General features: G+C 40.8%; 3 protein-coding genes across 3 annotated transcripts; 2 read left to right on the forward strand and 1 right to left on the reverse strand.

Annotated features, from left to right (window-relative positions):
• Positions 1-113: 113 nt before the first annotated feature.
• Positions 114-3,313, forward strand: bphl (biphenyl hydrolase like). The gene is made up of 7 exons (XM_063891687.1): positions 114-351; positions 1,513-1,616; positions 1,699-1,865; positions 2,272-2,425; positions 2,514-2,645; positions 2,807-2,930; positions 3,021-3,313. Exons 1-7 carry the CDS (start codon positions 269-271, stop codon positions 3,109-3,111), a joined length of 855 nt encoding a protein of 284 aa, XP_063747757.1. The 5' UTR covers positions 114-268; the 3' UTR covers positions 3,112-3,313.
• Positions 3,314-3,873: 560 nt separating this feature from the next.
• psmg4 (proteasome (prosome, macropain) assembly chaperone 4) lies at positions 3,874-7,515 on the forward strand. Its single transcript, XM_063892036.1, has 3 exons — positions 3,874-4,174; positions 4,737-4,812; positions 7,128-7,515. The coding sequence occupies exons 1-3, from the start codon at positions 3,998-4,000 to the stop codon at positions 7,247-7,249; spliced, it is 375 nt and encodes a 124-aa protein (XP_063748106.1). The 5' UTR covers positions 3,874-3,997; the 3' UTR covers positions 7,250-7,515.
• LOC134870036 (solute carrier family 22 member 23) lies at positions 7,399-26,199 on the reverse strand. The gene is made up of 10 exons (XM_063892035.1): positions 25,149-26,199; positions 23,027-23,130; positions 21,457-21,611; positions 12,934-13,120; positions 12,554-12,681; positions 11,786-11,888; positions 11,355-11,581; positions 10,635-10,667; positions 10,378-10,501; positions 7,399-9,355 (listed from the first exon to the last, which is right to left on the reverse strand). The coding sequence occupies exons 1-10, from the start codon at positions 25,575-25,577 to the stop codon at positions 8,935-8,937; spliced, it is 1,911 nt and encodes a 636-aa protein (XP_063748105.1). The 5' UTR covers positions 25,578-26,199; the 3' UTR covers positions 7,399-8,934.
• Between the last annotated feature and the right edge of the window lie 1,007 nt (positions 26,200-27,206).

Here is a 27,206-nt window from a genome sequence, read left to right on the forward strand (position 1 = left end):
AAACTTTGGTTTTAATGAATTATTGTATGTAACATAACCTTCCCGTTATACTGTCTTCGTTTCGTTTTCGTACTTTCGCCTATTTTTAAAAATGTCAGTAAGGACTACGTGGAAAGTGCCGAACTGACTGCAGCTTCCTGTTTACTCCCAACAAACGTGCAGTGCAGGAATGCATGACTGCAGCCAGAAAGAGACTTTGTTCAATCTTTAACCAGTGTATATCTTTTAGACCTGAAGCGGAGACCTGCTCGGTCTGGAGTCGTGAGGAATGGCGTTGTTTTTACTGGGAGGACGTTTCTTTAAACACAGAACGGACATAAACAGAGCCGTGACAGCTTCCCAGTCGTACTGGTAAGTGAATTATGTTAGATATTTGAATGTTAATATCCACATGCAACTCGCGTTGCAGTTTGAAAACATGACATTTTTACAACCTATGTTTGCAACTCAACATCGTCTTGTCTTTTCAGCAGACTTTCTCTTAAGGCTTGTTTTATGTAAAGCCACTAGATGGCGCATTATGTCCACTGTAAAATACAGAGTACGCAAGAAATCATAATGCTGCAATTGTACAACAACAACAACAATAATAATAATTATTATTATTATTATTATTATTATTATTGTTGTTGTTGTTTTTGTACAATTATAATAATAATAATAATTATTATTATTATTATTATTATTATTATTATTATTAATTTATTTTTAGCACTCCTATAATGTAATAGGCATATTTAAAACAATTAATAAATATCGATACAAAATACACTTTACAGTAGAACATGTATATTTAACACTGAGTTTTTTTATCAGGACTGTTGAATATACATGCTCTACTGTAAGTGGAAGTTGTCCTGCCAAATGCCTACAGCAAATGATCAAACTCGACATTTTCACATAGTACCTGCTCAAATCAGCAAGACTTCGTCTGAACTGAAGCATTTTGCTGTTTGACTTTCTTTTGTCACGTTTTTGTACTCCATCGCATTTATCTGTGCAACATTGTATTTATTCCCCTTCCTGACATGTCAAAGGCCCTCCTCACAGCAACACTTGTATTTAACAGCATGATCACAATGAACTAGTGTCGCAAGCTGAGATACAAGGACAGAAAATCATTTACATTAGAGTCAACTTAGCTGTAACAATGCCCAAACGAGGACAGAGAACAATTACACAACAATGTCATGCAGAAATATGCTGTCAAAATCACAAGAACATTTAGAAGAAAGCTGTCATTGTGAGTAATGGTGTATGGTGCTGAGCATGTATCAAACCACTGATCACGCCTTTCTCAAGTTCAATGAAAAACAAAAAGGACACAGTGTTTTTATGTTATTCTGTACAGCTACCTCCCAAGAGGAACTATATGATTGCTGTAATTCATATTTGTGATTTTCTGTGACTGTCAAGGAAAGCAAATGTTTTTACCAGACAGAAATAGCTATTCCATTGTTATCCATCACCATGACCATTACTGAGTCAGTCTACCTGTGTGTTTCCCTGCAGCTCAGCGATGGCCTCAGGCAGGCAGCATGTTAATGGAGTGGATCTGTTCTACGAGAAGACAGGCAGCGGGAAACACGCTGTGCTGTTGCTTCCTGGCGCTCTGGGTAAATACAACAACTTTCTTCTTCTCATCTCTGCCTCAAATCGTCTACATGTACAATATTTTTATTTTATGTTCCACCACAGGGTGCACTCGGACTGATTTTGGACCCCAATTGAAATATCTGAATAAGGAGCACTTCACTGTAGTGGGATGGGATCCCCGTGGCTATGGAAAGTCACGCCCCCCAGACAGAGACTTCCCATCTGACTTTTTTGAGAGGGATGCACAGGACGCAGTGGATCTGATGAAGGTCTGTTGATCCTCCTGATAATTATTACCACCTGAATTGCAAATTTTACTGAGAAGCCTGTACGATCAAATGTTTGGAAGAAAGATGCGTGTATACATCTCAGAACAAGGATTTATACATTTTAGTTCAGTGTATACAATTAAAAAAAGTAAAATGGAAATGGAAACTTACCCCTTTTTATATTTTATAACTAACAACTACGCTTTAACGTTCACATTTGATGCATTCTCCCTGTTTCTGACACAGAGGATAATATTGAAATCAAACACACAGTTAATTAAATCTTTGTTTAGCAATCATTATTTTCTTGTTTTACCTTTTGCATTCCACTGTCATTTCTGTATTTGTTGCATATAATACAGTAGAGACTACAGGAATATGTAGTCATTTTTTTTAAAATTGGCAGGCACTGGGCTTTGGCAAATTCTCTCTCCTAGGGTGGAGTGACGGCGGAATCACCGCCATGATTGCCGCAGCTAAGAACCCCAACATGATCAGCAGGATGGTTGTATGGGGATCAAACGCCTTTGTTTCCCAGCAGGACCTGGAGCTTTACGAGGGTACACATTCTCTACTCATCATTGTCTTTGGTAACTGTGTCTACTGTGTGTTTTCAAGTGTGGATACGTTTCTGTTGAAAACACACAGCGGTCCGTGACGTCTCCAGGTGGAGTGCGAGGATGAGGCAGCCCATGGAGGAGGTGTACGGAGCAGATGTCTTCGCTAACACCTGGAAGGCCTGGGTAGATGGGATTGCACAGTATGCTAAAAGACCTGAAGGTACTGGAACCATGTTGTTGTAGATTCAGGACACAAGTATATGGAAAACCATGCAGCAAATACTAATTTGTGCACAAAGAAAAGATTGAACATTTTTCCTTAATTTGTTTTGTTGTAGTAAAAGCAAAGTCAAGATCTTAACTTTACTGTCCTCTTGTCAGGGAGTATCTGCATGGAGCTTTTGCCCCTGATCAGCTGCCCAACCCTAATCATTCATGGAGAGAAAGACCCCATGGTGCCCAACTTCCACCCACAATACCTGCTCAAACTCATCAAGGGATCACAGTGAGATGCTACACACATACATTTTAAAACAATAATAACACAATAACCTAAAATTAAGAAATAAAATGTGTTTTTTCGTCCCTAATTTAGATTACACCTGATGCCAGAGGGTAAACACAATCTGCACCTGAGGTACGCTGATGAATTCAACAAGCTGGTGGAGGACTTTCTGGAAGACTGATCCATCAGTTAACACTAAATAACCACTGATCATTTTGTGGAGAAGAACCAGAGTTGCATATACATCATTGCATATTTACACCAAAATATTTGATTTTGTAGTTGATTATTTAATTTCTACTTGGTTTTCATGAGGCATTAATTGTAAAACTGTTTCATATTTTAATTTAACATTTCTGTAAATAAATGTTTGATGAACAAAAGTTATTTTGTAATTGTTGCTTATTTAAAGCTATGTTATTTAGGGGGGGAAAGGCTGTAACATTAGCTGCTAGCTTTGGCCTTAACAAAGATTTTGTTAGGATAAAGTAACATTTCTGTAGCCGCTTCCTTTGGAAATCAAAAACTAATGCAAAGCTAAATTATACAGCCATATCAATAGCTTCACCAATGCAAAACTAAAGTTAAGATTTTTATTTTATTTCAGTAACATTTGAAGTTCATTAACTCAAAGTATTAGCATAATAAACGCAAGAAAAGGCAATAACAATCGCTTGCTAACTTGGTTGATATCAAGTTGTTTAAATGATTTTATAATGATTATTTAGCATCAATGAAGCTCATTTTTTAAAAATTAATTAATTTTAATTTACACAATTAGCAGTGCTGGAATATAATTTGAATGTATTTACTGTTCTTAATCACAATTTTCTGGTACTTTATTTGTTATCGATTATCTTTAAGCTTAAATCCTCTCCACCACTGACAGTTTGTTGTCTGTTGTTTTATGCTCACGATCGGTTGTGCTGGTGCTGCAAATCAGAACATTGCTGATCGATTAATTTGGTCTGCCGTTTTTTTAACACCCGGAACTAGCTGTTTCAGTTTGCAGCTAGCACGAGTTTAATTGTTTGTTAGTCAATGCTAGATAGACTTGAACTAAAAAGATGACTGAGACACAAAACGGAGGAGTCTTTGAGGCCATTACGGTGCATAATTTTTCGGAGAAGATTTTGGAGCAGTCCATACACTTTCACGTAATGAGGCTGAGCGGCGGGTTCTTCCTGTGGGTCGGTTCGAGTCCGGTTCTGTCCAACCTGGCGGTCTCAATGAGCAGCAAATATGTGAGTGAAGACAACTTGGTAAACAGGGGTGCAATGTAACTGAGTACATGTACTCAAGTACACTACTTAAGTACACACTACCTGCACTCTACTTGAGCGTACGTTATACTAATTCTACGCTAAATCTCAGAGGGAAATATACATATGTTTTTATTCACTTCATTTAACAAATAATATTATACTCTTTCTATAAAGACAATCTTTATACTTTTCTTTTGTACTTTCTATATCGTATTACTATAATTTTACTGTGCAGTGTATGTCTGGGAGTATAGTACGGTGAGGCCTTTGTGTGCAGTTAATTTAATTGTAAATATAAGGACAGATTTTTTAAAGCATTATAAATGATTGATTTTATGATTGTTCCTTCAGTTTTGTAAAGTATTTAAATACTATAATACATCTGCTGCCTAAAGTACAGTTCTGACTACAGCACAAAAAAGGAGACGAAGCTGACACATCCAATAGTTTAGTCTAGCATTCTTTGTTATGTCAGAGATCTAATTATTTTGTCTTGCATTGAGCCTAAATGCTGTTGTACTCATTGTTTTTTTGTCTGCAGGATTCCATGCCTTTATCTACATTAGTCATGGGGGACCCATCTAATACTGCTGCAAATTCCTTGGCACAGAGATTGGGTAATAATGTTTTACTTTGTATGAATGTATTGTCTTTTTATTTGATCCCATACTTGAAACTGCTTTTGATTCAATTAAGTGTTAACAGTTCTCAATCCCGCTGTTTTGTTATAGTTTCAAGTCTAAGTTGATTTAAAAAGGTTTCTGCTATGCAGTGGTGGAAGAAGTACTTAGATCCTAAGGAAAAGTGGAAATACAGCGCCCTCCAGAATTATTGGCACCCTTTTAGTAAAAATAAGCAAAACAAGATGCAAAAACTGTCTTTATTGTTTTCCTCATAATATTTCATTCAAAATATTAACAAAAATCTAACCTTTTCCCTTTAATACAATTATTAAAAGAAAAACAAATGTGGACTTTAGATAAATATTTCTCTCTAAAACATGTGTGCCACAATTATTGGCACCCCTAAAAAATCATTTGATTAAGATCTAATTGAAGTATATTTCCAGTCATAACTTACATTTTTAGGTTCACCTGTTTGATTAGGAACTGTTAGAGGTCAACCATGACTTCCGGTTTCACTGGGGTATAAATATGAGGTGACACAGGCCAAAATTCCCTTTGTCATTCATCACTATGTGAAAGACCAGAGAACACAGTGATGATCTGCGAAAAGTTGTTGAGCTGCACAAATTAGGAAATGGATATAATAAAATCTCGAAACAGTTGAAAATGCCCATTTCCACTATCAGGGCAAAAATTAAGAAGCATCAAGCAACAGGAGATGTTAAGAATCAGCCTGGAAAACGACCATCAGACGCCACCTTCATCACCACAAGTTGTTTGGGAGGGTTGCCAGGAAAAAAATATTGCTTTCAATTAACAACAAACTAAAGCGTCTACAGTTTGCCAAACGTAACTGGGACTTCGAATGGGACAGGGTTATATGGTCAGATGAGACCAAAATAGGGCTTTTTGACAACAAACGTCAAAGGTGGGTTTGGCGTAGACAGAAAGATAGCCATACAGAAAAGCACCTCTTACCCACTGTTAAGTATGGGGGTGGATCTTTGATGTTGTGGGGCTGTTTTTTCTTCCAAAGGCCCTGGACATCTTGTTAGGATACATGGCATCATAGACTCTATCAAATACCAGCAGATATTAAATGAAAACCTAACAGCCTCTGCTCGGAAGCTTAAGATGGGCCATGGTTGGACCTTCCAGCAGGACAACGATCCAAAGCACACCTCAAAATCTTCTCAAAAAGGGTTTACTGACCACCAAATAAAGATATTACCATGACCATCACAGTCCCCAGACCTACATCCCATTGAAAATGTGTGGGAGGAGCTGAAGAGGAAAGTCCACAAGCATCAACCTCGGAACTGAAGGATCTGGAGACATTCTGTATGGAGGAATGGTCTCAGATCCCGTGCCATGTGTTCACCAACCTCATCAGGCATTACAGGAGGAGACTCAGAACTGTAATCCTGGCTAAAGGAGGCTGCACAAAATATTAAATGAAGGGGTGCCAATAATTGTGGCACGCATGTTTTGGAGAAAAATATTTATTTAAAGTCAACATTATTATCTATTTTTTAATAATTTTACTTCAGTAAAAAGGTTAGATTTTTGTTAATATTTTGAATGAAATATAATGAGGAAAAACAATAAAGACATTTTTATCAACTTGTTTTGCTCATTTTCTCCAAAAGGGTGCCAATAATTCTGGAGGGCGCTGTTAAGTCCTACATTCTGAATGCTCCTCGAATAAGTGTACAGTATTATCAGCGAAATGTATCAAAAGTATTTTACAGAATGGCTTTTTCCAGTTATTTTATTATAGATTATTCAAATATCCTGTGTTAGTCTTACTTAAGTAAAGCACTTGGGTAAATGTACTATGTAACCATAAAACGATACACAAGTTTAACAAAAGTAAAAGCGATAATGATATTCACTATGCTAGGTTCCAGATGTAAAGTGAGTTTCAAGTCTTAACAGGTTGTTCTCCATACCAACCTGAATCAACTTTGAAAACCAATAGATTCTTTAAATGTGTGGATAAACACAGAAGTCCTTTGGCACGCTTTTGTAAATGTTTGGTATCTGGCTAAAACATGCTAAACAATGACTGGGTCCAATCATAAGACTTTTTCAGCTAATCGATAGGTTTATTCATTTGTCAGTTCTCTATGTAGTTTCATGCTAAAGTACCACTTTGTACTTGGCAATAAGTAAATCAGCAAAAAACAAAACAATTTGACTCAAAAAGAATTCTATTAGCTGCCATTCTGCATACTATATCAAACCATTTAGTGTGTTATCTAAACTAAAAGTGAAAGTATTGTCTGTTTGTGTCTGTTTCGCAGCAAAGAAAACCAAAAAGCAAGTGTACGTGAGTTACAGTCTCCCGATGACAGACAACAACTTCAGTCTTTTGGTGGAGAACAGGATCAAAAAGGAGCTGGAGCTTCATCCTGAACACTTCTGAACTCTTGGACTCTTGTTTTGTGTAGAACTGAGGACATGTAGGAAGAAGGGCAACATGAAACAGCAGGTGCTCTTCTTCGTTCTTCTTCTTCGGACTTGCATACTTTCTCCCCATACTGTAATTGCACTCCAAAACACGAACGACAGACATTCACATCAAGTGTTCTTTTATTGACATAATAAATTAAGTGGTTTATTATCAAAACATGTAGGCCTATGGCTTTTTGTACAAATGCATCATATTAAAAAAATAACACTTAGAAAACAGCATTAGTACTTGAGTTACTTTTTTTTCTCCGAGTGTTTAACTGTCGAAAACATACGAACTAGCAAACCATACAGGGTGTTCAAATACATGCTGTGCACTAAATGTGATTTAAAAAATGTAGGATTCAGGTATATTTGGATGAAAAAAAAGGTGTATCTATTCAATGCGCTTATATCCTATAAAAGTCGATGGTCCAAACATTATGAAAGAGTGGTACATGTACACATACCTTACATTTTAATGCAGGCTTAAGGGATACTTATGTAGTAAAGTGTGTAAATGTACACTAATAACAACTAGGCCAGGTCTGTGCAGAACACACTGCTCTATTCTAATCTTCACAAACGTTTACTTCAAAAAACTGTAAAACATTGTGCTTTCTGGCTAGAGTAACACATCCTAGGAGCAGGAATACAACATTACCACGGTACAGAGAACAAGGAGTGAGTTGGAGTGGAAATATATTTGCTAGTTAAGGAGGTATTTCAAGCAACAAAATTGCCCTTGGCAGCATGACAAAAATAAATACTGGTTTTCTTGAAATACATTCTCTGTTTAGTTAAAAACAACAGAGCCTTCATGATAAAGCCATTAAAATGCTGAGACGCGTCATAAGACATGTGCACACTTATGTCCGTTCAACACTCAGATTTGTTCAGCAGTCGCTACAGGCTACACTTAGTCTGCAGAGGTCTCCGGCTGTTCCCCGCACAAGAGAAAACCATCATACACCCACACCAGAAGCAGTAATGCTCTGTTTAAAAAATCAGTGCCCACACCGACCTCATCTCTGAGGATAAAGTGCCATGTTGGACTTTTAGCAAAGGGATCTCAAATAAGAAGAAAAGTACATGTAAAACAATTTGTGCCCTTTTCATGCAAAAAAACAGTGGTAGTGGTTTAGCCAATCCCTGGGTCTCCAACGTGTTGGCTGAAAATCACAAACACTTGATTGTGTCTCTGACATTTAGTGCAAAAATAACTTATAAAGAATTATAAGATGCAGTGAGATCCTCTCTCAACGAGTCAAAACGTCAAACAGAAAAGTCACAGAGCACACGTTATTGAAAGCTAGTCTGCTCCACTTTGCCCTTTTCCACTTGCCTTGCTGCCTCTTTCACCTGTAAATCATTCTCGACAAAGCGGACCAAAGAGCAAGACAAATCACAACTGAAGACTTTCATATTATTCAACACACACTGACTTCAGGTAAACTTCGTCCAGTACAATATTTTTGGCAACTCCTGAATGAATCATAGTCACTACAAACTACACAAATGTATTATCGTCACCATCTCAAATCTCAGCGTTAAAGAGTTCATCTGGTTCATCCGAAAAGTTATTTTCTTCCTCGAATGTTTTCAGTTCAGGTTAATGCTTGAGCAATAGTAATCTCAGTAGTCAACCATTACTATTGCTCACACTCCATTGGCTATGGCATGATTTCCAATCACCTCCCCGCCAGTGGCCAGGGCGTAGGAGGCAGGCACCGCTGCCAGAGCGGTTGCTGCTGCCACCGTAGCGCCCCCAGTGGTTGTGAGGTGTAGTGGCGTGTCGTGGACTCGGGAGTAGTCCCCGTCAGTCTTGGCGAGAAGCAGGTGCTGCTCTCCCGGGTGGAGCAGCGTCTGACGTGTGAAGGATTCTCCATCCGCCATGCTTTCCGGTAGAGGCTGGCCCCGCGGCTCGGGCAGCAGCAGCAGGCAGATGATGCACAGCAGGGTGCAGCAGGCGAAGATCACGTGATGCAGGAAGTAGCCTTTCTGGTTGTGGAGCTCCATGATGGGTGCGGTGAGCATGCCAAAGCCAGCACTGGCCAGGACCAGGCCAAGTCCTCCACCCCTGCACAAAGACCGAAGAATCTGTTACCAAGGTAATGTGCCGGGACTAAAAACATACAACCGTTGATCCATCAAACACACCCTGAAACCTCCCTTCTCCCTTGTCTGACATTTTTTGTACATTTTCAAAACTGACAATCTTTTCATGAACTTGTCTCTTGTGTTGTCACTTATTTTTTATATTGGTCAAGGCCCCTTATTAATTTTAATCAGCATCAACCTGGACTTTATAAGTCAAGTTTCTTTTTGAGCACAGTAAAGGGAACTACTGCACTGAAAAAGAGTCCCCTTTTCTTATTTCAAGAACAAGTAACACATATTTGTAAAGTGTTTATGTTAAAACACATTGGTGCCGTTTCCTTGCCATCTCATATTTATAAAAAGGTATTACTTTCAGTAACAATATTAACAGTGATTATCAGACATTCTCTTTTTCCATTCTCATACTCTTTCTGTGTGTGCAACACCATTGTTTCCTTCTCTATAGCGGCAGTATTTTCAGCCCTCCACCAATATGTGGCAACTTATAGAGATGAACACTTTTAGACGCCTTTGTACAAACCAGTTAGTCTGAAGCATACGAGCCCTTTGTGGGAACTAACTCACCTGTCCGTCAAAACTGCACCACAAGATGGAGCCAATAAGCAACATGAGAACAAGAACTCTGCCCAGCGATTCCATATGTTGGTGTAATAGCCAGTATGGGTTATATAGTAATTGTCAAGTATGTTTAAACATTTTTTTAAATGTACAACAACATTTTGTACCAACAGGAAAACCTGTGTGCTCATTAATGCTGACAGAAATAGGTTAAGCTTTGGCATCACACTGTTGATTTAATTGAATTCTACACACAACATACTCGAACCTACTTGAAAATTGTATGTAGTACGTAATTTGCCACAGAGTAATAATTTGCCAATAGAGCTAATGAGAAATGATATCAGACACAGCCTTGAGCTCGCCTACAGCAGAAGACTCCCTTAAATGTTGTATTTTATTTTTATGACCATCCAGGCTCACCTGATGACAGTTGGAGTAATTTCAGCACAAAAGAATATGCTGAGTGTGCTGACTGCGTGAGAGGAGAACATGCCGATGATGGAGAAAGCCACCGAGAATTTTCTGTTCAGGGTATCACGCAGAACTGAAAAGAAGAGGACAAGATAATGTAAGTTTAACAGAAACATCAACATGAAACAATACCAACAGCTCATTTAACAATAGACAAGACACGTGTTTACACTACAGTATCACAAAACAACTAGATGTGACTGTACCTGTGTCGTGGCGAAGGCCGTACTTCCCAAATACTGGATTACATTGGCAAGCATTGGAGAAAAAGAAAAGAGGAAATCAATTCATTTTCAAGCACAAAGGGCAGCACGGTGCTGACTCAAGAGCCCTTTAGAATAAATCAGAACAGTTTACCCCCTGTACTGCATATGTAGGTCATAAAAGAACACAAAGGGGCTCCTTTAACTTATTTACTGTCATTTAGCTAGCTATCTACAGCTGATGTGTGAAATATGCTGATGTAATTTGAGGCATCAAAATCAATGATTTCCAGCTAAAAACGACAAGTTGCCTTTGTTTTTATTTGCCTGAATTCAAACAGTCATTGTTACAAAAAACAAACACCCACATTTAAGTGAGTTTTATCATAATGAACCGTACAGGTGAGATTCTAGCCATGTCAGCTAAGTCTCTGCTATTTAGCTGATTGTATTCATTGTTTTTTCTGACATGTATATAGTTGACTTCATCTGCATTACTTGCTCATTGGACCTCATTGCAACATAATCTGCACTATTTTATCCTACTCTATTCTGCAATATATATATATTTTTTTAATTGTCTGATTGTTTTTTATTGTATACTATGTTGCCATGTTGGAGGAGCTCTGGACTACCGATTGTCGTTGCCATAACTACACTGTATCATCTGTGCATATGACAGTAGGACCTTTGAATCTTTCAATGCATTTTGTGATTACTCACGGTTGAGTAATCCCAGCTGTAGTAGCGATGCCAGGGCTGTTATGATCATGAAGGTGAGCAGCCCTCCACGCCGACCCATCAACCCCACTGCGGGGCAGACAGCCAGGCAGGTTGCCACGGCGATGCCAGCCATAGTGTAATAGTCTGCATGACACAGAGCAGTTGGCTGGGCCTCCGGGTCCATCATACTGCGGGCGAAGCAGTGGTGAATCCCATAACCTGTCAGCCTGCACAGACGAAAAATAAGACACAATGACAAGCGGACATTGAGGAGGAACCTGAGACATGCGCCTGCCAAGAGCCAGTTGAGGTTTACACCCACGTGCATGTCTACATTTCCCTCTCCGGGATGAGCTTGTGTAACTCATACTCTCTCAACACCACAGATGTTGGCTTTGATCAGAAAAGGAGACCGGCCATGACACACTTACGAGTTGACACACAGCACCACAATGTTTTTCCACAGGTTCCTGGTGCTCATCATCTTGACAATGCAGGTCCTCTGGGGCTTCTTGTGCAGCTCCTGCTCCAGCTCTGGTAGGAAACATGAAACGCACACCTTGAGACCTTTCCTTTCAGAAGGTAATGAGAGGCCAGCCACTAAGGGACCTGCTGCACGGAGAAGCTAACGTGCAGTGGGGATAGATATAGCACATCCCTTTGGCCACTCTCATCATTTATCTGTCTGCTCGGCTGCAGAGAGAGGCAGAAACACTTAATCAATCACCAAGACATGTAGTATGAGCAGGGAGAGATCTTAGTGAAGAAAATCTAACACATTTATTTTCTGCATGTCCCTAGAAAGAACTATTTGCTGGCATTTTTCTGGAAAATGAATTAAACTCTAATGAAAATGCTCATTAGTGGGAACCTTCTACAGAAGTCAGACTTAATTGAAGATCATGTACAGTATGTGGGTGATTGCAATTGCTGTATGTGGGTGATTGCAATGGCATTTCGTCATGGAATCAGTTGGAAATGCTCCTTGATAACTACATGCTTGCATGTATGTAAAGAAGATCTATGAGTCGTTGTATGCAAGTCAAAGTCATTGTGTCCGTTGCATGTGGGTTTCATCACATATCGTGGATGACGATCGAAAATAAGTTGCATAACAAAGTGATTAAGGGCAACGTGGTGCATAGATTCCTAGGATTCAATGGATTTTGGTTCAACTCATCTTGTTTATTGTCCTTCACCTGTGAGAACTCCACTGGGCTCCGTTGTAATGTTAACCTGGTTCTTCCTAGCGATACGCAGCATCATGGTTTTGGATCGCCTGTAGTGCTGGGTGGCCAGCAACCAGCGCAACGACTCGGGGAAAAGCCTGCAGAGCAATTGAAAGGAAGAGAGCACACAAAGAAGGATGAGAGCAGATTTGTAAGAGCCAGAACAAGAAACGGACAGAAAGCGAGGAAGAAGAAAAACAATAGAAGAAAGAGAGTATTGTTTGTAAGTTGAAGCAGAGGCTGCGCTGTACTGTGGAGAGCAGTGTGTACTGTACAAGCCGTCGCCTGGCTCAGGCAGGGAAGAATCTTCCATCCACCCGCTGTGGATTTCCTCAGAGGGCGAGACTCACCAGACGTAGGGCAGCATCAGAACGAAGGGGCTGATTATGACAATCTGCAGGACCTGCCAGTCATCCCGATCTGGCCAATTGCGGCACAGAGCAGCCACTCCTGGCATCAGCAGCTGCCCGGCCACCATCAGAAAACTGGCCACCATGGTCATGGAGAAGCGCCAGGCTGGCAAACAAAGCTCGATTCCTAAAAAAGACGGAGAGAGTAGGGAAAGGGGGAGATTTAGTCTCACAGAAAATACAGATTCTTGTAGTGCGTGTGCACCAGAAGAGAAAAGTAAATTATGTATAAGCCTTACGTGTGTCTGTGATTACCCACAGAACTAACCAGCAGCCTTTATGGCCTGGAACAGTGTGATGTGTGTGTTTGTTTAATGGAGAGGCCTGTATTGAATTTCCTTTCTTTCTGAATTATTGAAGACTCCTATTACTGATCCTTCCCATGAGAACACACTGATTTACCACCAGACCTCGTTATAAACTTAGGATGCACTTCACGTCAAGGCTACTGAAGGGGTTCATCTGCTCAGAGAGTTTTACTGTATCCTTTAATTTCCCTCCTCATCCCCTCCCCTACTGCCTGTGACATGGTACAGTCCAGATGGCCTGGCCCATATGGCAAGGTCTTTTTGAAGGTGACCATTGTGGAAGGGAGGGAAAGCGGGGGGGGGGGGGGAGACTTGCTAACCTGGCCTCATGTACAGCCGCATCTTTTTGTGGACAAGAAGAGAAAGAGGAGGGGGAGGAAATGGAATGGGAGGTAGGGAGAGGAGAAAGTAGGAAGAGAGGAGCAGAATACAAATTACTTTCCCCCCATTAAGGAAACGGAAAAGTCCCCCTATTCATCAGCGGAATCACCAGAGGAATAAAGACTAGCAAGAGGGAGGCAGAGAAAACACACACAGAGAGGGGGGAAGGAGAGCAAGAGAGAAAGATGACAAAGATTTCCACGTAACAGAAAGACAGGAAAATGATTAAGTTACAGGAGACGGACAGAGAAAAAATGAAGGTATGACTAGAAAACTCTTCATCTCTGTTCTCTAAGGCCAAAGATGTACGTTTTTAGTTCATATTTTCAAAAGCCCTCCCTGCGGAAACCAAAACAGATAAAGGAAATTTCACTGACCCGTAATACCTAACCGGCCTTCTCTCTTTTATCCTCTCTTTACACATCAAAGGAGAAAGAAAGTCTGTCCGTCCATCAGCTGTTAGTGTTAGTGGTTATACCCCAATGTAGAAAAAACTCAGAAGCTCATTTTTGGTAATAATCCTTCATTATATTACAGGAAAAACTGTGTGTATAGCACATGCATTGTAGGTCTCGTAGGATGTTGATCTGTAAACTGTGGTGAATGTATGTATAATAATGTCACAGCTTCGCTTTCAAATCCCTAGTTGTAATTCATGGTCCTGGTCTTATTATTGTCACTATACAAAACAGGATTGGAGAAGCCACCTCCACTCAACACACAGACCATGTAAAAACCAGATCCAAATATTTCAATTAGAATAGAGACAAGGAAATAGGCAATGAAATGTAATAATGACCAGCAATAAACCAGAGTTATCCCGCCTGTTAGCCAATCACGTGCAATGTGTTGGTGGGGGGGGCGAGAAACTCCCTATGATGGGATCTTTGGCATTTTAGCCTTGGCAGAACATGAAAAGGGAAAACCCAAAAAGGACGGTAACTTTCAACCCGCAGAAACTAAAACATGATAACTCTAAAAACATATTACACTCTACTGTATGTGTTGTGTTTTCTACCCGAAACGACCATTATTCAACTCTAGGCTTCATAATACAAACCAAAAGTTATTTTAGCAACACAAAATTGTACATGTTTTCTACTGAAATGTAAAGGCAACTACAATAACATGAATGTGTAGTATTACAAGTAACGCAAAATCATGTTATTACAGTGCCAGTTCACACGTGGAATTTTATCAGCCCATTAAATCGCTGTTTTTCCCACAAACAGTTTACTGATTCAGACGGGACAGAAATAGAATATGCTTCCCGGGACATGATAATGCCTAAGAGAGAGAGTAGGGCTATTCCACCTCAAATCTGTACATCTGATAACAACTGATAACAGCCGCTTGATTGTTTTCTAACAACCAAAGTGGGTGGCTTGTGCACATTTACTGTATTTCCACCGCTGTCGTCCTTTCTGACAAACAACACAGCAGTGTCAAAGCAGAGGCACACGCACACACACACACACACACACACACACACACACACACACACACACACACACACACACACACACACACACACACACACACACACACACACACACACACACACAACTAGAGAAATACCCTGTACTTTGGCATTGCAATTGATCTCTAAACCTACCTTGGAAAACAAAAAACCACTCCCCAACTCTCTGGGGAGGTTTCTGATCTCGCTGACTCTACTGGGATATCAACACACACACACACACACACACACACACACACACACACACACACACACACACACACACACACACACACACACACACACACACACACACACACACACAAGAACTGGCACAGACCTTTTGTTCCAGCTGAGTGGGAGAATAGTTCTCCTTGTGCCGATTATCTCACTGCCCCCCCCTGTGGGCTGATCTCCTCCCCTCCCCTCTTTCGCATCAGGGCTGAAGTGGCTCCCTCACCCTTTGTAAAGCCACCATCCCCCACTCCTACCCACCCTCTTACCCCCTCCCTCCTCCTCCCACCCTTCTTTCACTAAGCAGCTTCTCCACTGTCCCACCATCTGAGCAGTTTCAGAGGGCAGTGAAAAACAAAAAGATACAATGGAAGAAAGGGAGGCTAAAAACAAAGAGAATGCAACAAAAAGCATCTGATCTAATGGCCATACTAATCTTTGATGACAAATGGCTGACAGCAGCACCACACTTTCTGTTGTCTGCTGCTCTCTCGCTAACCTTGCCTGGGGCATGAGAACAGGGTGCAGGGACAATTGGCTTTCTAACAGCATGAATTCAGAACGAGAACCACAGTCTGTATGTGTGTACCATGTGGATAGGAAGGGTGCAGGTGGTGATATACACTTAAGATTTAGGGAAAGAATGAATATGGGTGTCAATCCACAAATGAATTAATGACAAGTGCATTGCTGCAACGATTAGTTGACTAACCGGTTCTATGCTGATTTTCTTTTCTTTTTTAAATGCTGTTTTTAGCCTCAAATATTAAGATTTCCTGCCTTTAATTGAAAAACTAAACTTTTTGAGTTTGAAAAACCTGGATGTTAATTGTTCACTATTTTCTGACATGTCATAGACCTGTTTTATATCACTGATAATTTGAGTACCTTTGTGACTGGACTTTCCTTTGGAAAAAAACAAATTCAATATGTTGCCTTAAATGGCTGATAATGAGTATTTGTCACTATGTTTTGGTTAAATGCATAAATAATGACAAAGTCTTCAGCAGCTGCTTAAGGCGGATGACTTCATAGAGAGGCAGGGACGGGAACAGAGAGGATGTTTGACAAGGGCACAGTACTTCTCCCAGGCTGACTCAGCAGTAGCCGTCCCCCTAGCTCATAAAAACACAAACACACACACACACACACACACACACACACACACACACACACACACACACACACACACACACACACACACACACACTTGCTTATATATATTGCACATCTGTCATTACCTAAAAGTCTCTGAAGAGCATAGACAAAACGGACGACATAAAGATGTTAACCTTGTGTCGTCGGTGTAAAAGCAACTGCAGCTTCATTCCTCTGGGTGCATGCTAACTGCGCTCACTTAAATCTCTTGAGTACCCCATTCTCACTCCCAAATGGCTTGAAATACGGCTCTCAAAATGGTATAAGCTTTCTGCAGCTACTCCAGTGAGCTGGTATTTATAGGAAGTATTTCCATTGAATTTAAATGTTGACAGAATTTGGTAAGAAAAAAATGATACACATGTTTAGAAATCTATGCAGCACATTGTACTCCTCTTGGTTTTTTGTCCTTGAAGGGAATTTTCATGTCAACTGACAAGTCTTACTAAGTCTTAGCTCGAAGACTATTAAGAGACACAATTTCTCTGCCCTGTGATGCCATATCTTTTTTTTTTTTGTTCCAGGATTTTCCCAAGTCAAACATTCCAGTCAATACTATTGGTGATCAGGTGAACTAAGTAGTTTAAGCTTAATGCACTACTTCTATCTGAAATCTCAAGGGTGAAAGAGTTGCACTAATTCAGATCTGTCTAAAACTTTCATATGGCCAGTAAGTTGTGTAAAGAAATATGATTGTATAGAAATCTAAGAAAAAATATTCCTACCCCTGACCCAGAAAAATACTCTTTCTGCGAGTTGATGGGCTCAAATGCTAGTTGCATGTAATCTTTAATACAGCATGTTGTTCATGCAAATGACGGTCCCATTAAAGTAGACTATAAAGTAGTGTATGCTTTGGTGCACGGCTACCTTGTGATGACCAATTACAAGATGACCTATGATTCTAGGTCAAACAGGCCTCTAAGGATCCACATGAAGTATAATTGTTAGCCATTATATGTTAAAAGAATGATTGTTGGGAACATATTAAGCTTATTGTTCAACGCAATGGTTTGAGAAGTTTCTATGTATGATTGAGGCTTTCAGAAATCGTTGGAACTGCTGTGAATCCAAACTGACTACGTCTGTTGTGTGCTACGACAAAGCAGCTTTTAAAGCCATCAGAGAATATTATGTTTGTCAAAAGTTAGATTTTTAATATTCCTTAAAGTTTTGTTTTTAATAATTGCTAACAGCACTTCTCAAGTATAACTATGATTGTGTTTTCCAGATTAGTTTGGATGATGGGCAGATAAAGAACAGACAAGGTACCAGGCCACAAAAGCTCTTTCCTACCACCTCCAAGAGGATGGACCTGAGGTACGTGCTAAATGACAAACTTACAAACCTGTGCAGAGTGGATTTAACAATATGCACATAACACACACATCAACACATTTATATTTGCAAACCTAAGATTATGCTGGCAGCTCAAGAGGAGTTTATTATTGGCTGCGTGCTGCAGAGAGATAACCGAACGATGAGAGATTTTAAATGAGCCTCGAGAAAATGTGAAAGTGAGGGCGAGAGTGCTGGTAGTAATGAAATGGTACTGAGAAAGAGAGGAGGAGGAGGAGGAGAAGGGATGAATGGGGCAGAAGAGAGTCGAGGGAAGCATAGAGGGAAAATGAAAAACGCCAGAGAGCTGCTGGATTTAGAAATAGAGATGCTGTGCTGCGTTTACAGTGACCGAAGAAAATAAGAGAGGAAGGCAGAAATAGTATTTCTGCACAGAAATGGGAACGATAAGATGTAGCACATGCACATACAGTACACACGCATACCGGACAATCACCCATAATACAGCAAATCGGTGCTCCTTGCATGTTTATTCGTCTGATCTGCTTCTCGCTTCAGCAGTCTAGCACACTGCGATGCTAAGTGCTGGCTTTAAACTTAATTTTAGGGTTTCAACCATCCCTAATGGGTGCTACCATCTGTGTCTCTTTCTGTAAACACCCACCCAACCCCCAATTTTTAGCACAACGCAGATGGATAAAGTTTAAAGATACATAGGAGGCAACCAAGGACCAACATTAACAAGAAAACAACAATATAAAATCTGTCAAGGTTGAACAAAGAGGTTGATTTGTTACAGCGATGTTTTTGCTTGATAGGATTGGCGCTGCTGTCTTGTTTACAACCTTTGTTTTTGACTGATTGCTCCTTTTTTTTGCCCTGTAGGAATTATTTTTAACAATGTTGTCTTATCCACAGATGTCAGCCCAGATCTTACAGCGCTATAACCATAAGTATGCCATGATCTCAGAGGCTTACGATGAGGTCGGCCATGTCTAGTACTTGGATGGGATACTGGAAGCAAAGTGAGTACAATCTTATTATGCATATAGAAAAAGGCTTATAACTACTGAAATGTGTCCTTTTTGTAGAAAATAATAGTATCTCGTGTGAAAGTAGTCTATCCTACTTTCAAATTACTTTTGACCATAACACCGTTGATATGATTCAGATGTAAACATTCCTTGGTTGCTTCTTTTACAGTAATGAAAAGTTTCTAAGTACATTGAATCCAAAACAGTACTTGAGTACAATTTGGAGGTACTTTTACACAACTTTAAAATATTTAAGATTTGACAAACATTTGGTTTATAAAGTGTGATACTCTGCAGTAGTTGGTTAAGGAGTTAAAACCTGCTCCACCTCCACCAAAATGTTGATTACCCTTTTAAAGTGTCGAATTCAATTAATTATTTTTACTTGTAACAAATTACTGGGTTGTGTAAAAAGAGCAGCAGTGTTAGTGGTAAACTTAGTCAAATTAAAGCGTGAAATCACTTCGACTAGTCATTTTATCATTTCAAATCTGGACTATAGAGCCAACAAAACAATGTGTGACTGCCAAAATACCAACAGACTGTTTCCCTCCTGAAGAGTGACTGATTTCTCTCCAGGCAAACAATGAAAGCAGAAACAAGGTACTGTGATGAGAAGTTTCATATTCCACTCCACATCTGTGTTTTTTTAGTTTAAACAAGGGGAAAAGTGTGTTGCATCGCCTCACAGCTCATATGTTCGAACCATTTGTATTCAGCCTTCCAGAATGTGTTTATTGGAATTCAAATGTGTGTGCCGTTATTCTACATGTTTCTTTACTGTAGATGCAATGGCAGTGTGTATTAATTGCTCTCATAGTGCGAGTTTACTTCAAAGCGACTCGTTCTGTGGCAGAGAGCTGATTTTACCTCCTACTGTATTCATCTACACCTCACACAACCAACAAACACCTCACACACAAGCTCACACAAATACGTTTTTTTGCACTTCAAAGTGCATGCATACAATCTGCTTGCTCACACAGACAGTAGAGACCAACACACACATACAGTTACCTATACCCCATTATTGTCAACACTGAGCAAACACAAAGTAATATATAGAAAAATTGCCTCGCATCCAGATATTGTTATTTGACAAACAGACGGTAAAAAAGGAAAAGTGTGTGCATGACTGAATGTGCTAAAGAGACATATATACTGTAGAGGGAGAAGAGGAAATGTGCTCCCGGTTTACAGTAAAGTGAACATGAATACAGGGCTGAAGATCAAGTTTACATACACTTAGTGCAATTTAAATCTCAATTGTGGCCATAAAAATTACAGCTAAATATTCTCCTTATTTTATTAAGCCTGTCATATCTTATGGCTAAATGCTTGCTTTTTTTGTAAAGCACTTAAAGTTGTCACAGTTGTATACTAGAAAAGGTGCCAAATGGACAATAAATCAATTACACGCTCACATTCACAACTACCTGTGACATGAAAAGCCTCAAAACACTATTAGTATTCTTAGCATTTCATTTGCCTTTGAATACATCACAAATGTAACTCTCAGGAGTTACATTCAAGGCTCGGAGGCGTCCATTTTGTTTGTTTGTTTTTTCAAGCATTTCAGTAGAGATTTATCAGGAGTCCCCGCTGAGAGGGACAAAACCCGCCCCACCGCCCAGGCTCACAGTCTGCCGTTGCTTCACGCATAATGTATGACTAATCCCCTACTGGCCTGACAGGGAAAGGAGGACTGCAGCGGGTGAGAAAGATGGGAGACGGCAGCACGGAGAGTGGGGAATGCAGCAGGGGGTTGAGGGTGAGGAGGAATAAAAATGCTATCAGCGAGTTTGGGTCATTAAGATCTCATTGTCCAATGGCTATTATGCAAAGTCACAGAATGCATTACTGTAGAGAAAGATATTTCACATGGAGAGGGAAAAACAGACCGACTGTCTCTGCACCAATTTGCACCACAAACATTAAGAAATATAGCAGGTAATATTAAAATATTATCTAAATTCCCTATAGAGTAAGGTAAGGTAAATGAAAATCTTAATTGCTAAAATTGAGTCGACAGAACATATCTGAACAGGGCTCACCCTCTTTGCCTTCCCAAAAACCAAGTACACACAACAGGTGCACTTAAAACTATAAACCACACCCATGTAACAATTGCCAGAAGTGACCAATTACGATTGTGTGCAATGTAAACAATAATAATAATGATAAAAACAGGCTAACTAAGCTTTTTGGCTCCTACAATTTGTATAAGTTAGATACCTACAAACACTACACCCCTCAAAATGTTTGTGAGTTAACTGTGACCACCTATGAGTATTATGACAATATTTAAGGTAAAACATTACGTATGTGAGGGTAAAGTTAATGAGATTCAGTTCATAGGAATTGTTGTTGCTACTGGCGAGACACAAGCCTTTTTCTCTAAAGTTTTGTAAGAGATGGGAAACAAAAACTTGTCCTCTATGTCCATTCCAGGAATCCCTAAAGTACTATTAGTGCATTAATGAGCCATTTGAATGAAAAACAAGAAATGACAGAGCATAAATTAGGAAAGACAGGAGTGGGAAAGCAGAAATAAAAAGCAGACAGGCATAAGGAGAAAGCGTATACTTACTGAGCACGTAGAGGGAGAGAGCGAGGCCCGCCAAGCAGAAACCCTCAAAGAAGCGCAAGGTGCTGAACATGGTCACGTTTACAGAGAAGGCAACACTCAGACCAAACACCAGCATGAAAAGCACCGAGATAATCAACACTGGGTGTCGACCAAACCTTAGAAACAGAGAGAAGCAAGAAACAGATAGATGTAGCAAAGTGTTTCAAATCCGCCACAAACTAAGAACAAAAATAAGCATTTATTGTGAAAGGGATCACCCCCCTCTTTGTTTGCTTCAGACGCTGTAGACATCCTGCTACAAGGGGGTTCATTAGGTCAATGGGTCAGGTCAGAGCTGAGGACTGTTTGGGCTGCACATTTCTTTACATTGTTTCCATGGTTACTGATCCCAATCACAATACAGGGACTTTTTTTTCCCACGAGGCACCTCAGGGGGTTCACAGGCCTTCAGACACGGCCGCAATACATTTTAACTGACAGTGTGCCTTAAAGGGTCAGATCATTAAATGACAAATAAACATATTTTTTCACCCAGCCATGTGGTTAGATGTGGTTTTGATGGTGAGATTTAGTTTAAGGTGCTCTGACTCAAAAAATAATAATTTGGTAGCGACAAAACAATCTCCAGGTAACTCCTTGATGTTTTTTATATATATCTTTTCTACCAAATAAATGTTTCGTGTTGATAGTGACAACTGTGGAGAAGACGGATTGATAAGGATAATTGAAATAAGTAAGGGAAAGAAGGTTTTGGATAAGAATACACTTTTTTGCATGAGGTCAATTGTTGCCGTTGAAATTTTGTGGCCACATCACGTGTCTCCAGGAGTTGCACTGTAAGGCAGCCAATCCATCCACACCGATATGATGTCAACCAAAATCAGTTGGATTGCCATTCAATTTAGCTCAGATATTCATGGTCTCAAGAGGAAAACTCCTTTTGTTTATCTCTTGACATTTCCTCTACCACCTTCAGCTGCTTCAGTTAAATACATCCACATCTACAAAAAGTAATGTCACAAAACGTTCTTATTCATTGTCAAATGTCTTAGCAACAATTGTTAAGATTTTTAGGACTTTCGTAGAGACCTTCATGTCCCCAGAGACCATGATTTGCATGACTTTAATGATTTGAAATTTAGTATCAGCCATCATCAGTTGGAGGTTTTAGTTTGAGAAATACCTTCTTTTATGAACAAACACTTGCTTAACTGATGACAATATGGCAAACATAGAAAACACGTGCTAAAGTCTGTTAGAATGCTAATGTTAGCATTTAGCTCTATACAGTCTAACCACTGTACCAAAAGACAGCATCACAGACCAGCTAGTAGGGTTGTTAACTTTTAGTCTAGAATCTAAACTAAAAGTTAACAACCCTACTACTCTACTAGCTGGTCTGTGATCTAGACTCTAGATCATAAATAACATTTAATTAACCACCATTGTATTGTGATGAAGGTATTCATCTCAAATGTCATAGTTTACGTAAATAAAATAAGTTATCTGCAAGGAATATAACTATCAGAAGCTATATAAAGGCACAAAAAACACATAAAAGGAAGCTTACCAGTCAGCCATGACACCCATCACTAGGTAGCCAAATATGGAGCCCACCAGCAAAGAGAACTTGGCAATGTGCACCTTCCAGGCTGAGTCACACACCAGGTTCCACTGCAACGAGAGACAAACGCAGAGAGAGAGGAACGTTAGGGAACTTTTCAGAGAAAACCAGCCACAACCTGATATAAGAGAATTAAACATCCTCATCGGAGGACAGAAACACTACAAAATTTGGGCTTTTCCCTTTCGAGTCTGTCAAAATCTCTTACACAGTGATTTGGTGTGTGAATGTGTGCGCGTGTCTATAATAACAGAAATCAATGGCTTTGCAGTCTTGCCTTTAAAGCACATGGGTCAGTGAACACACCACCACAGTTCTCAGGCTCTGAAACTCAGCCAGGGACACATGTGGAAGCACGATGTGTGCGCCATGTTTACGAGCCCGAGAACATCAGTAAGAGCGCAGAAGAGCAATTCAGCTGTGTGTGAAAATAGTGTTGGTGTTTAACAGGGATTTACACAACTCCAGCTGAGCGTCCCACTGTGCAGGGGAGCAAAGGAGGAGATGATTATAGGATATGACTGATGGTTTTGGTTGTGAAATGGCCGGTGGTGATGTGGAGAACTCAGCCAGTATGGGTTTATTAAGTACGGGCTATTAGCACCAGTGTTATCTGAGAAAACAGATAGCAGTCATGCACACAGCAGGCTATAGGTGGGTGATAACTAAACAACTCTCTGTAGAACAGTCGCCTACAGTGATGACCGTAACTTTTTATATCTTTTAACATACTGTGTCCAAAAAAGTTTATATTTACAATTGGGATAGTATTTGGTAAATGTTGAGAACCGGTTCTCCATACTCGCTTGCTTCTGTAACTATCAAGGGCTCTTATCTGTGCTTTACAAAAGTTGAACATCAACAAGGAAGCAACGACATGCACACCCTGTATCCTGTTTCAGTTTGTTAAGGAGTGGAGTAAAGGCTCAAGGGAAAAAATGCACAAAACATCTGCATTTAAAAAAGTAATAACAACAGTGTAAGTTGTAATATTTGCAAAATGACTATTTCATTCAAATGACTATTCATATTTGGAAACATTGGTTAACAGGGCAGCAATTTCATGTTATTGATACCCTACAGGCGACTACTGCATTCCCTCAACCCAGGTGCCCTGCTATATTCTGTTTAGAGATCAAGCAATAAAAGAAAATTGACCATAACAAACCTGTAGGTAGGTTGTTTCCAACAAACAATTTATGAGGAATCCTATAAAACAAATTGATAATGGAATCAGCATTGGTAAAATCTCATTAAATCCCATCCGTATACAAGCCCATGAAAAGATTAACTTGCTAGGGCTCATATTATCACACGAGTGAACTAATAAAGGTTTAAAATCTGGATTTTGACACAAGGGCCCTCTTTAGGATATGGATTGAATTCGGTTTTAAGGCACATGAAGACCCTTATTAGGTCAGTGCTTTAATGTGGGCTATTCACCAAAAAATGCTGTTATTTTAACACAAACCAGCTAAATCTGGAGCTATCAGGGCTCCTGGAGTTCTGGGCAAAGATGCACAGAACCTTAGATGCGTATATTGGCCATATTTAATATGGTTCCTCTTTCAATGCCATTATAAATTGTTATAAATATTCACTAAGTCAAGGATGAAAACTCAGTACTCAGTATCGATATGAAAAGCTGTATCGGTTTAGTGCTGGCTCTCTGGCTGTGGACACTTTCCCAATTTGCCAAGTTGCTAAAACAGCCTTGCACAATTGAAGTGCTATGTAATGTAATGCATATGTTGGTTATAATTGACCAATTTGTGATGTGGAAATGTTGATAATAATCTAATAAGTATAACGTGATACTAATTTCAACCAAATCTTCCAGCCAAAAACACACACACACACACACACACACACACACACACACACACACACACACACACACACACACACACACACACACACACACATTGAGGTCAGTGGGTAAATTGTCAATAATCTGTTGGTAAATCAGCCTCTGCTGTGAACTGAGTGGCAGTGATGAAGATGATGATGAATAGCAGAGAGCTGTCTTCTCTGCCAGATAACACTGCTGCTCTATCTCCGTCGTTACCTTGGTAACCACATTCTGACTAAGTCCCGTCTGCAGCTCGAGCCTCCACTCCTTGCACGCGCACAGCATACCGCTGCTGTCGCCGTTTCCCTCCCCGGTGCCGTTTCCTTTGAGTTGCCACGCGGGCGCGCCACCAGGGACGGTGACCGGCGGGGGTCCCGCGGTCCAGTTACTCTCGTTGGTGAGGGGTTGCAAGCACGTGCCATGGGGCTGAGCCAGGAGGAAATAATCCGAAAACTGGCTAAAGCCGATGAACAATGCAGGGATCCAGGTCAGGACCACGAGCTGCTTCTGATGCTTCCCGAAGCCCCCCAGGGACGGCAGCACCGAGCCGTCGATGTGCGGCAGCAGCCGAGGCACCGGGTGCTCTAGCGGGGTGAAGCCGTTCTCGGGCGGGTGGTCCTGCGCTTCCGGCCGGCCGGCTGCCATCACCGCGCTGCCACAAAGACAGCAGCTGTGCGCAACAGCGGGTGAAGCAAAAGCCCCCGCTCTGCCGCGGTCCGCGCACTCTGCGTTAAGCCCTTTGACACAAAGGAAGCCTCAGCTCAGATAAATCCTGTGTAGCAAACAAAAGCACGATCCAAAAATAGTAGGGTGTCCGGTCCGTGCAGGCGTGCAGATGCACCGAATCACCGAGCAGAGGTCCTCATGGCAAGGGGGCTTGAAGTGACCAGGGGATGTCCGAGTAGAGGAGCGATGTCAGGAGGAGAGGCTCCCGCAGAGGAGAGGGCTCGGACAGGCATGCATGCTCACCAGCACGGGCTTTGTATTCCATGAGTTCAGCTCCTAAAGCGGGATCCATCCATGTGGAGCTCAACTGGGCCAGGCCTGCTGGTGGTGTAGAAGTAGAATATGGAGCCACCCTTGGGTCCACTAAACATCTGCTGCTTCTTCTTCCATGAGCGCCACAGGTCTTATACCTGCCCAAACGGGGACCTCCTGGATGTGTGCATTACTTAGTTCCTCAAGTGCAGAATATCCGAGCCCCAAGTCATCACCGGTCCACTGTAACGGGGCTGAGTCCAGATACGTGGTGGACTACGCTGTTCGCTGTGTCGCCGTCTTGTCAATGGAACACGGTGCTGAAGCGGGGCTGGGAGAGGGAGGCAAGCCCCGCCCTCCATCGGTCGCGCTATGCGCTGCGATTGGGGAGCGTTCAAAGGGCGACTGCACCACTGACGGGCATCTGCAGGCAACAATGATCCCCTTTGTGCAGACTCTGCCTACTCCACTTAATATTAAGCTTGTTATGATTCAGTCATTCACATCGACACAGGATGATTGAAGATCAAATTTGAAATTGTGCATATTGCGGCGGATTTTATTTTACCAGGCGGCTCGTGTTGATGCGTTTGCTGACAGTCCCACGGAGGTTTTGCGTCATATTTTCATTCATAACCGTCATATAAATAGGCCTATTAGTTACTGGTTTGCAGAGAGAGTAGGAGGATGTCAGTTATTTTGAATGTAATGCCACCTCATAGCCGCACGGGGGCGTCAAACGATCACAATAGACCCCCTAGTAATTGTGTTTGCCTTTATTACTAGCATTAACAAAACAAACAAGAAAATAAAGTAAATGCCAAACAAATGTTTGTTGAAGGTGCAAAAAAGCAAGGAAGTGAGATTGAAATGTTTTTTATATATATATATATATATATATATATATATATGTTGAGCGTGTTGTGGCTGCAACTGCTCCCAAAAGACTGAGCGAGTGATCTTGAGATGCAAGAGTGACACACTTCCCCCTGTGTGTGTGTGTGTGTGTGTGTGTGTGTGTGTGTGTGTGTGTGTGTGTGTGTGTGTGTGTGTGTGTGTGTGTGTGTGTGTGTGTGTGTGTGTGTGTGTGTGTGTGTGTGTGTGTGTGTGTGTGTGTGTGTGTGTGTGTGTGTGTGTGTGTGTGTGTGTGTGTGTGTGTGTGTGTGTGTGTGTGTGTGTGTGTGTGTGTGTGTGTGTGTGTGTGTGTGAACCAATTACAGTTTAATCCCGATGCCCTGAATGACACAGAGCTGGTGTTCAGGGGCTGACGGTGTAGCAGAGAGTTGACGGTTTGTG

The sequence above is a fragment of the Eleginops maclovinus genome, chromosome 9 (assembly GCF_036324505.1).
Source record: "Eleginops maclovinus isolate JMC-PN-2008 ecotype Puerto Natales chromosome 9, JC_Emac_rtc_rv5, whole genome shotgun sequence".
In the NCBI taxonomy this organism is placed as follows: Eukaryota; Metazoa; Chordata; class Actinopteri; order Perciformes; family Eleginopidae; genus Eleginops; species Eleginops maclovinus.